General features: G+C 45.8%; 1 protein-coding gene across 1 annotated transcript; it reads left to right on the forward strand.

The window, feature by feature from the left end:
* The first annotated feature begins 6,774 nt into the window (after window positions 1-6,774).
* LOC130037771 (IQ domain-containing protein F2-like) lies at window positions 6,775-10,674 on the forward strand. The gene is made up of 3 exons (XM_056129696.1): window positions 6,775-6,792; window positions 6,936-7,043; window positions 10,110-10,674. The coding sequence occupies exons 1-3, from the start codon at window positions 6,775-6,777 to the stop codon at window positions 10,512-10,514; spliced, it is 531 nt and encodes a 176-aa protein (XP_055985671.1). The 3' UTR covers window positions 10,515-10,674.
* Window positions 10,675-11,989: the final 1,315 nt, after the last annotated feature.

Below are 11,989 nucleotides of genomic sequence, written 5' to 3' on the forward strand. Positions count from 1 at the left end.
TATTGCTTTGCTTGGTTAGAAACCTAAAGAAGATAAAGACAAAGGAAGGGAAGCTATGATGATCCAGGCCTGGTGGCGTGGTACCCTGGTGCGGAGGACCCTACTGGCGGCTGCCCTCAGGGTCCTGATTATTCAGCACTGGTGGAAGATGACCAAATTCAATCGGAAACAAGAACAGAAGCAATGGATACTGGACATCTATGCCATGCAGGAACAGGCAGCAGTCAAGCTCCAGTCCTGGTTTCGCATGTGGCAGTGCCATCACCGCTACTGCAGAATGTGCAATGCTGTCTGCCTTTTTCAGGCCCCAAGCAGGGGGCACTTAGCTTTCCCAAATGCTGAGTATTTACAGATGCAGTTCCAAAGCACTTTCAGTCCTGTGGAGTTCCACATTGAAATCCTAGCAATCTAAAAGGACTACAGGGTAGAGAACCAATGCCCCAATAAATGTCAGATCAGGTTCTGTGTGACTCAGTGACTTACTCACTATGGGACCCCAAAGACTCTGGCCCTGCGCTTCCTTTTCTACTTGGGGCCAGACCTTAATAAAGATGTCTCTCACACCCCATGCCCTGCTGCCCTCTGCCCATGTTCCCTATTCCAATCTGACTGTAGCCTCAATTTCTTATTTCTCTCTCTCTCTCTCTCTCTCTCTCTCTCTCTCTCTCTCTCTCTCTCTCTCTCTCCTCAATTTCTGACTCTTCAAGTCAGAATTTTCTGCCTAGGCTGTCCTCACCTTCAGGGTCATGAGTCCACTCCCAGAGACCATTCCTGTCTCCTGACCCTGCAGTTGTTAAGACCCTAGGTGTCTCTTCATGAAAATGGCCTCTGAAGTCATGCCTTGTCAGCCTGCCAACCAGACTCCAACAGGAGTTTACAAATCTTGCAGGCTTTCTAATGGGAGGTACCAGAAAAAAAGGTGGCTCTCTTGGGAGCAATGCAGACCAGAAAAAAACAGGAGGCTGCACTCTGTGCTTGCAAACCTTAATTCTGGATGCCAGAGTTATGATACAGTGTATAGGGCATTTGCCTTCGATGCAGCTGACCAGGGTTTGATCCTCAGCATCCCATATGGTCCCCCGAGCACTTCCAGGAATAATTCCTGAGTGCAGAGCCAGGAGTAAGTCCTGAGAATACTGCTGGGTGTGCCTCCCTACCCCCTACCCTGTAAAAAGAATCTCAGTTTTGCCTCTGTCCTCCCTCAGGACCAGCTTTCCCAGGATGCTAGATATAAATGGGAACTCCCACCGAGATGGCCTCAACCCTACAACTGATACCATTCTTTTCACTTATGCCTCCCTTTCCTTTGACTGTCTTAGTCGTTACAATGACCCTGAGGTCTCTCTCTCTCTCTCTCTCTCTCTCTCTCTCTCTCTCTCTCTCCCCTCTCTCTCTCTCCTCTCCTCTCTCTCTCTCTCTCTCTCTCTCTCTCTCTCTCTCTCTCTCTCTCTCTCTCTCTCTCTCTGTCTCTCACACATACACACACCTGACTATGTTGCTTGCACATTTTTCAACCACAGCCAGGGGCCACACTTCATGCTACAGTGCTTGCTGAGAGCTGCACTCCTTTAATTTGGATAGTTGCCCATGTGCTCACCGGGGATTGCACTCAGCTGTGGTTTTCACACATTCTGTTTGCTGTGATGCTTGCAGGATACTCACAAAAGCCGCATCTGCCGAGCGGGCAAGATACTCTCGGTAGCTTGCCGGGCTCTCCGAGAGGGCGGAGGAATGGAACTCGGATAGGCCATGTTGGCTGCGTGCAAGGCAAACGCCCTACCGCTGTGCTATAGCTCCGCGATTCCTCCGCCCCTCTCGGAGAGCCCGGCAAGCTACCGAGAGTATCTCGCCCGCACGGTAGAGCCTGGCAAGCTACCCGTGACGTATTGGATATGCCAAACACAGTAACAACAAAGTCTCCAATGGAGACGTTACTGGGCCTGCTCGAGCAAATCGACGAACAACGGGAGGGCCTTTACCTTTTACCTTTATCACCTCTTGTCATAACAGTGATACCAACTTAAAACATTATTCCTGGGGCTGGAGCGATAGTACAGCTGGGAGGGCATTTGCCTTGCACACGGCCAACCTGGGATCGATTCCCAGCATTCCATATGGTTCCCCTGAGCAACACCAGGAGTAATTCCTGAGTACAAAGCCAGGAATAACCCCTGTGCATCACCGGGTGTGACCCAAAAAGCCAAAAAAAATTATTCCTAAATCAATTCCTACCTTTTCATCAAATCATTCCCATCACTGTACAAAGCATGTGGAATAGGACAGGGAGGGGAACACTATGACTATAGTAGAGATAAGTGGTCTCTCTGGAGAAAGAGAGGGTGCTCTACATCTTGGAATGTACCCCTAAGGGCCCAAAACAAAATGGAGAAAAGACATTTGCACCCCTGTGTTCTTTGTGTCACTATCCACAATAGCCCAAATCTGGAACCCAAGTGTTCAAGATCAGATGATTGAATAAAGAAACTATGATGCATGATACATATACACAATGGAATATTACCTGGTCACAAGAAAAGACAAAATTGTGCAATTTGCCACTACGTGGAAGTACTTGGAGAGTATCATGCTGAGTGAAGTCAGTCAGAGAGAGAGAGACTGACACAGAATGATCTCTCTCATATGAGGGACATAAACATCATGTTGGACTAAGGAATACCCAGAGACAGTAGAAACAAAGAACACAAGAATTACAGCGGTAGAGCGTTTGCCTTGCACGCAGCCAACATAAAAATTTAAAAATAAAGTTCCAGTTTGTAGGTGGAAGGCAAAACAGGTGGGAGGAAATTGGTGGAAGGAAGTGGACACTGATGAAGGGATCAGTGTTGAAACATTGCATGCCTGAAATCCAATCATAAGTAGCTTTGTAATTCCACAGAAACTAAATAGATAATAATTTTTTTTAATACAGGTAAATAGTAATAAAGAAAATGAGAAGTGTAGTGTAGGCTGGAGGGAGAAGAGAGAGGTTAAGGTCCAGTCAACCTGGGTTCAACACCAGCACAGCCAGGAGTGACTTTTGAGCAGAGAGCCAGCTGCATGTCCTGAGCAACACTGGGTATGACTCAAACTCCGCCACCAAAAACTGAAAACAGTATCTGAACATATTCTCCAAATACTGGTAAATTCCCAGAAGCACTAGACAAATATTCATCATCCATCATGAAGAAAATTGTGGCACTGTAGCACTATCCTCCCATTGTTCATCAATTTACTGAAGCGGGCCCAGTAACGTCTCCATTGTGAGACTTGTTACTGTGTTTGGCATATTGAATATGTCATGGGTAGCTTGCCAGGCTTTGCCTTGCAGGCGAGATACTCTCGGTAGCTTGCCAGGCTCTCCAAGAGGGGCAGAGGAATCAAACTCAGGTAGACCAGGTCGGCCGCGTGCAAGGCAAATGCCCTACCCACTGTGCTATGGCTCCAGTGCATGAAGAAAATTAAAATAAAAAAATTAAAAATCAACTAAAATTACCTACACCCAGTAGTAATTAGAATTTTTAAAAGTTGGATAATGGGGGCCTGAGCGATAGTACAACAGGGCTTGATCCCCAGCACCCTGTGTAGTCCCCTGAGCCCTCCAGAAGTAATTCCTGACTGCAGAGCCAGGACTAAACCTTGAGCACCGCTGAGTGTGGCCCAAAAACAAAAAAGTTGGATAATGATGGTAGTAACAAGGAGATGATAGCAATGTAAATGAGGGTTTTTTTTTAAGTCCTTGAAATTTTATCTAGCCCTCGAATGTTTAAATATGGAGTCACTGTAGATAAAAGAGAACAACAAATGGCCAAAGGCAACAGAAAATGAAAGCTAAGCATACATTGGTTGATAAGAGGACAGGATGTGGGGGGGGTGTCAGGAGCACTAGAAAAAAGGTGGAGGGAAGTGGACACTAGTGGAAGGTGTGTTGTTGGAACACTTTACACATGAGCCTATCATTAACAGTGCTGTAAATAATGGTGTAAAGTAACCTCAAATAGATTTTTTTGCTTAAATTCCTGAAAGACAGTCATCTTATGAGAAGGAACTCAGAATCATAAAGATAATAAACTTTCTCTGGACAGTGGTCAGGGAGAGTAACACTTTGGTAGAGGGTGTATACCCAGTGTCCCCCAAAACATAAATAGTTTCCATACTGTAAACCAACATTATCTCAATAAATCCAAAAAAAAGTTTTTGTTTGTTTTTATTTTGGAGCCATACCTGGTGGTGCAAAGACTTATTCCTGGCTCTGTGGGCTCAGGGATCATGCCTGGCAGGGCTTGGGAGACCATCCAGGCAGAGGATTGAACCCAGGTGAGCTGCGTGCAAGGCAAGCACCTGACTTGCTGTGTAGTCTCTTTGACACCAAAAACATACCTTTAAAAGTCTTTTAAAATTTAATTCTGGGAATGGAGCGATAGCACAGCGGGTAGGGCATTTGCCTTGCACACGACCAACCCGGCTGACCCGAGTTCGGTTCCTCTGCCCCTCTTGAAGAGCCCGGCAAGCTACGGAGAGTATCTCGCCTGCACGGCAGAGCCTGGAAAGCTCCCCGTGACATATTCAATATGCCAAAGACAGTAACAAGTCTCACAATGTTACTGGGCCCGCTCGAGCAAATGGATGAACAACAGGAGGACAGTGCTACAGTGCAGTTAAATTTATTTTGTTATTTTTTATTATTATTATTTTTTAATCGCCATGAGATAGTTACAGAACTTTCCTGTTTGAGTTTCAGTCAATGATCGATCACTCAACCCTACAGCAATGCACATCTCCCACCACCAAGGTCCCCAGTATCCATCCCCATCCCACCCCTCCCCTGACTCCATGGCAGAGAATCTCCCCTATATTCTCTTTTGTATTGCCTGTTATGAATAGCATAAGATGTTGCAGCTGCACTATCCTGGAATTCTAAAATTTTAGATAATTAGGTTCTGGAGAAATCTCTGCAGCGAGCTGCTCCTGCTCGGTTCAGAGATTCTTTTGTATGTCTCTGGATCATGGCCATTAAGGAGCTTAAATAGCAGCTGGAGGCAGTTTGTGGGCATGACCTCCAGGGTCTCATGGGGATGGGGAGATGAGAAGGACCAGCCCATCCCCTATCCCTTGAGGTCTGGAGTTCGCCATCACTGAACCTGTGTATTTGCACTCTCACTGGGTTCTGGAAGTTGTCGGCCTCCTCTGGGGAATCTTAGCAGGCAGGTGGAGGGACAATGCATGCTCCTGTCTGAAGCACTCTGGGGAAGTCAGCCTGGTTTAAAGTCCGAAGGCATCTCTGCGGGGAGCTGCTCCTGCTTGGCTCAGAGATTCTTTTGTGTGTCTCTGGATCATGACCTTTAAAGAGCTTAAGTAGCAGCAGGAAACAGATTGTGGGCGTGACCTCCAGGGTCCCGTGGGGATGGGGTTGGGGTTGCTGAGGAAGAGCATGAGAGGGACCTGCCCATCACCTATCCTTTAAAGCCTGGACTTGTGGTCACTGAACCCACATACCTGCACTTCTGGAAATTGGCAGCCACCGGGGTTTTTAGGGGCAGGTGGAGCAGAGGCCTCTTTTCGGCATGCTGCTCTTTTCTGAGATTCATTTATGAGTCTCGGGTTTTGGTGTCTTATTTGGTGATTATATTTTAGTAGCCATCTCTTTTATCAGTTTTTATGTGTTTTCTATCACTTTTTCCTTTTTTTCTTTCCTTTTTTATTTTCTTGTCTTTTGAGACACAACCCATGGCACTCCTGGCTCTATACACAGGAATCACTCTACTCCTGAAAGAACTCAGGACCATATGAGCTGCCAAGGAATGAGTCTAGGTCAGCTGCATGCAAGGTAAACACACTACCTTCTGTACTATCTCTCCAGCTCCAGTAAATTTTCTTAGGTAATGTTTCATTTCATTTTCAAGTGTGTTATCACAAATTCTCCTGCATATATTTAAATCACTCTTGACTATTTTCCCTTTCTTATTCGACTTTTGGTTTTTTTTTCTTGATCACCCCAGCTAACAGAATATTTCATACCAGTCACTTTGTTTTATGGTGTCCTGGAATCAAATCCAGGCTTCTTATATTCAAGACGTGTCCTTTATCACCCCAGATCCCCCCAAAAACAACTTCCTCACCAACTTTTTTTCTATTTATTTAAGATTCTATATTTATGTTGTGCTTTCTAGATTCATCTGATTGCTTTTTTTTGGGGGGGGTCACACCCAGTGATGCTCAGGGCTTGCTTCTGGTTCATCACTCAGGAATTATTCCAGATGGTGCTTGGGGAACCATATGTGATGCTGGGGATCAAACCCTCCTGGTCAGCCACGTGCAAGGCAAAAATGCCCTACCCACTGTACTATTACTCTGCTCCCTGTTTTTATTTTCTGTGGTGTACTGGGGTACTGAAAATGTGGTTCAAGAAAAGGTAGGAAGAGCAAGACTGAGAAAATACCAGAGAATTCTATTAGAGATGAACTGCTATGATTTCTGTTGTTATCCAGAAGACTGATAGATATGCTATGTATGGACCTCAGTGAAGGAGAGACCTGATATGAAATGGCACTCAAATGTCCTACCTTTCCACACTGAGCTCTGGTACATCTCTGAAAGAAAGGATATTGAACAGACAAGACAAGTTCTCCTGGAGCTAATTCTGAGGAAGTCTCAACTGTGTGAGAGCTGTCCTAACCCATATGTCATAATGCAATTATGAACTCATAACTCTCACTTTCATAATACTCATGCCAGACCTTTGGAAGTAAAGAGACCAAGAGTCATCTAGCTATAGTCATGAGAGTTAAATTATGTGTAAGAGATATGGCCTGATCCACTAGGCCAAGCAGGAGTGGGAAAAGAGAGGATCAGATGCAGAGGCAATGAGAATCTGGTACAGAAACAAAGAAATAGTAGTCTTTACTCGCCATTCATTTTCTATTTAATCCTGATGACAGACAGAGGATCATTTGATTTTGGTTATACTCAATCAGAAATCCAAGCGCAGTATGCCACTGAAAAAAGAAGCAATCAGTAAGCGGTCCCCAAATACTAAAAAGAACAAGGTGGGTTAAATCTTTATGGATGCCCCCTAAAAACCCAATTTCCAGAACCCAATGATAAGTGCAGGTATATGGGTTCGATGATGGCAAACTCCAGGCCTCAAGGACAGTGGATGGGCCAGTGCCTTTCTTCCCCTGTCCCATGGGACCCTGAAGGTCACTCCCACAAACTGCCTCCAGCTGCTGCTTAAGCACCTTAACAGCCATTATCTAGAGACACACAAAAGAATCTCCAAACTGAGCAGCTCACTGGAAGAGATGCTTCCGGACTTTAAGCCAGGCCGACTTCACCGGGTTGTCTCAGATGGGGGCAGGCATCATTCCTCCACCTACCCCCGAAAAACCCCCGGTAGCCGCCAACTTCCAGAACCCAATGAAAAGTGCAGGTATGTGGGTTCAGTGATGGCAAACTCCGGCCTCAAGGGATAGGGAATGGGCTGGTCTTTCTCATCTCCCCATCCCCATGGGACCCTGGAGGTCACGCCCACAAACTGCCTCCAGCTGCTACTTAAGCTCTTGGCTTCCATGATCCAGAGACACACAAAGGAATCTCTGAACCAAGCAGGAACAGCTCGCTGCAAAGATTTCTCCAGACTCTTAATTATCTGGAATTTTGAAATTCCAGGAGCACATAGCCACTCTCACAGTCACGCAACATCTTATGCTATTCATAACAAGCAATACAAAAAAGAGTATGAAGGAGATTGTCTGCCATAGAGGCCGGAGGCGGGGGGGGGGGGGGGGGGAATATGAGGACCTTGGTGGTGGAAGATGTGCACTGGTGGAGGGTTGCATGATCGATCATTGTATGACTGAAACTCAAACAGAAAAGCTTTGTAACTATCTCACGGTGATTAAAAAATAATAATAGCACTGTAGCACTGTACTGTCCTCCCATTGTTCATCGATTTGCTCAAGCAGGCACCAGTAATGTCTTCATTGTGAGACTTGTTGTTACTGTTTTTGGCATATCAAATATGCCACGGGGAGCTTGCCAGGCTCTGCCGTGCGGGCGGGATACTCTTGGTAGCTTGACGGGCTGTCCGAGAGGGACGGAAGAATGGAACCCAGGTCAGCCACATGCAAGGCAAATGCCCTACCCACTGCGTTACAAAAAATAGTAATAGATAAAATAGACATTCTGAATTAAAAAAGTAATGTGTAGTTCATGCCAAATTCAATCAGCTTAATGAATGGCTGAGTAAGTAGCAGAACTCCTACATTAAAAAATAATAGTAAATAAACAAATCTTCATGGAGTTAAGAGATCTACAGAACATTTACATCTAGTCCCGAGGGTAGGGGGCTGTGCCTTTTATAGTCTAAACAATCTAATAGCAATTCAGTTTTCCATATTTTCCTTCCTCTTCATGGGTTCTCAGAGTCTGTATCTCAATGAAATGAAGCATGAACATAAAGAATAAAAGTTACCAAGAAATATGGGAGGAGAGGGTCATGTTGGGCAAATGTGTAGCTCAGCAATAGAGCACATTTTGCGTTTGTGACACCTTGGGTTCTATCCCTCACCCTGAAAAAAGGGCAGGGGAGAAGAAAAGAGAAGACAGGTGAGCATGTAAAAACTGTTAACTAAATAGTAGAATGCTGGGGACCAGGGTAGTAGCACAGTGGGTAGGCACTTGCCTTGCATGCAGTCAACCCAGGATAGGCCATATGGCAACCTGGCACCCCACGTGGTCCCCTGATTCTGCAGGAGTGATCGCTGAGCAGGAATCAGGAGTAATATCTGAGTACTGCTGCGTCTGACCCCAAAATAAAATAAACAACAACAAAAAATAGAGTGCTCAGGCTGGAAAGACAGTACAGGTGTTAAGGTGCTTGCTTTGCATGTAGCTAACCCAGGATCAATCCCCAGAGCCATGTCCCCCAACCAGCACCAGGAGTGATCCTGAGCACAGCCAGGTACGACACAACAAACCCCGCCTCCCCAAATGAAAGAGTAAAATGGTCACACTATAGAGAAAGGCTGGGAACAGAATATGTGACAAAAGTATTAGAACTTATCATAAGGTATTGAAACTTGCATCAGTTAGGTCAGAAAGAAATCAACCAATGGTGGTTTGAGAGTAGAATGAACAAAGAAAATGAAGAAATTCTATTATGTGGGAAGGGGTAGGATGGAGTTTTTTGTTTGTTTGTTCTGGGTCATACCCAGTGGTGCTCAGGGATTACTCCTGGCTCTACACTCAGGAATCACTCCTGGTGGGATCAGAGGACCATATGGTATTCTGAGGATTTAACCCAGATCGGAGCTTGCGAGGTAAGCAACTTACTGTACTATTGCTCCAGCCTTAAATACATTTCCTGCCAAAAATCACTCCTGGAGGACTCGGGACAATATGAGGTGCTGGAGAACAATTCTACTGTGTGCAAGGTAAATACCCTACTTACCATTGCTCCATCCCGGAAGAGGCATTTTAGACCACACCTGCCTGTGCTCAAGGGTCACTCCTGGTGGTGCTCAGAATCAAATCAGGGTTGGCCACATGTAAAACAAGAACCTTAACCCCTGTACTATCTCTCAACCCCTGGGAAAGCATTATTAAGCCAAACCTCACAGACCTAGTAAGCACTGTCACTGGAACATGATTTAAAATATCTCTCAGGATTCCTGAATGCACACAGATAATTCCTAATGAGTTCTTCTTTGGTTGATGCACCTGCAAGGGTGAGAAAATGGAGTGGAGTGTTGATATAGGAAAAAGTGAGGAGGCCTCACTAGCCAGAGCCTCCAGGTCTCAGGCTCTCAGTCAGTCTCCTGCTAACTCAAAGAAGGGAGAACTGTGAAAGGTTCTAGGCACTGAGGCTGGAGTGATGCTACAGTGGGTAAGGCATTTGCACATGAATGACCCAGGTCCTTCATAAACTCCCCTGAGCTCACCGGGAGTGATTCATGATACCTGAGTGTAGAGCCAGGAGTAAGCGCTGAGCACAGCTGGGTGTGCCCCCCCTCCCCCCATACACACACAAAAAAAATCGGGGCACCTACAAAAGCTTCTGGTAGCTCAAGTAAGGAAGTCCACTGGGTAACTGCTCTCTCATCTCTGCCTAGAAACTTACATTGAGGACTCCAAAACGGAAATTAAATGCATCAAATGCAGCAATTAAGATCCAGGCCTGGTGGCGTGGCGTTTTGGTGCGTAGGACACTGTTGCATGCAGCCCTCAGGGCATGGATTATTCAGTGCTGGTGGAGGATACAACTGGAGAAGATAAAGCAGATTAAGAAGAAGGAAGCCCTGATTGCCTACGCGAGGAGAGAAAGGGCAGTGATCAAACTCCAATCTTTGATCCGTATGTGGCGCGTCCGTTGGCGATACTGTCAGGTGCTCAATGCCATCTACACCATCAAGTACCATTGGCAATGCCAAAACTGCCAGACTTGTTCTCTTCTTCGGGGTCAATGTGTAGTTACAACCACTCACTTGCAGTTTCACATTGAGGTCATCAACCCCTGAAGGCTGACGTGAAGGGTGAATACTGCATCTGGTATTCTCAGTAAAGGTCAACCTGGTCTGGTATATTACACAGTCTCCCCCAGCTGATGGGAACCTGAGAACTTAGGTCATGGTGCTACTAATTCTCCCTGGGAAGAGCTTCTGGGAGGTTTTCACCTAAGTGTCCACAACCCTATTCTGGACTGACAATGACCACTTATTCCTTACCTGTATTTTCTTCACCAGAACAGAAACTGAGGTTCAAACCTAACCCATTACCCCCCAGTTCTAATCTCAAATCCATTCTTTTCTTCTCATCTAAGAAGAATCAGAGTGCGATGCAGCTCCCTGAATATTCTGTGCAGTTCTACCCCAACACTTGATTAACTCTATAGGAACAGTCTAACATAGCCCCAGATAGAAAACAGGGTGCTGGGCCAAAGAGATAGTACAATGGGTAGGACACTCCCCTGGTACACAGCCGACCAGGGTATGATCCCCAGGACATAATGGCTCCCCAAGCCCTTCCAGGAGTTATCACTGAGCATTGAGACAGAAAAAAACAATGAATACTGCTATATGTGGTCCAAAAACAAAGGCAAAAAAAAAAAAAGAAAGAAAAACCTTGATGGGTGAGACTGGGCATGCTGATCAACTGGTGATGACCCTAAGGATGAATAGAAAATGGAAATTCCAGGGTCTGAAGCCAGAGCACAGCAGGGTCTAAAGCAGAGCACTTGCCTTGCATGCAGTACTCATATGGCCCTCTGAATACCACCAGGAACGATCCCTTAGTGCAGAACCATGAAAAAAACCCTAAACACAATTGAGTGTGGCCCAAAAGCAAAAGGAAGAGAAGGAAGGAAGGAAAGGAGGAAGGGGAAGGGAAAGGAGGGAGAGGGGAGGGATGATGAAAGAGGAGGAAAACAGGAATTCAAGCCCTTCAACTCGGTCTCCACAATTTTTCCACCAAAATATCTCTCCTCTAAGAATGGCAACAGAAAAGGCTTCCTCTGATATCACGCCATCCCTACTCTTGTTTCTACTCCTGGTGGCTCTCTCACTGTCCAAGATAGTCATATTTATCTCCTTATCTTTTACCTCTAAGCCCCCCCCCCTCTCTCTCTCCCCTCTCCCTTCCTCAGTTGCTTCTTTGGTCATGCTAAAACATTCTCTATCTGTGCTCTCCCATGGTTGTGAGTCACTCATAGATGTAGAGCCCTTGAAATGTGTCTAGAGCAACTTAGAACAGCGTTTTTCTTTTTATTGAAACGTACTTAGCTTAAGTAGCATAGATGGCTTTTGTCTATATTACTAGGCAATGAGAGCTGGAGCGATAGCACAGCAGGTAGAGCCTTTGCCTTTCAAGCGGCAACATGGCCGACCTGAGTTCGATTCCTCCGCCCATCTCAGAGAGCCTGGCAAGCTACTGAGAGTATCTCGCCCGCATGGCAAAGCGTGGCAAGCAACCCGTGACATATTCGATATGCCAAACA

The sequence above is a fragment of the Sorex fumeus genome, unplaced genomic scaffold (assembly GCF_029834395.1).
Source record: "Sorex fumeus unplaced genomic scaffold, SorFum_2.1 ptg000072l, whole genome shotgun sequence".
NCBI lineage: Eukaryota > Metazoa > Chordata > Mammalia > Eulipotyphla > Soricidae > Sorex > Sorex fumeus.

Bases quoted from the DNA above. Each gene is read 5' to 3' on its own strand.
- LOC130037771 (XM_056129696.1), top strand. The intron at 7,044-10,109 runs GTGGGTTAAATC...ATCTCTGCCTAG, and splicing joins CAAATACTAAAAAGAACAAG to AAACTTACATTGAGGACTCC.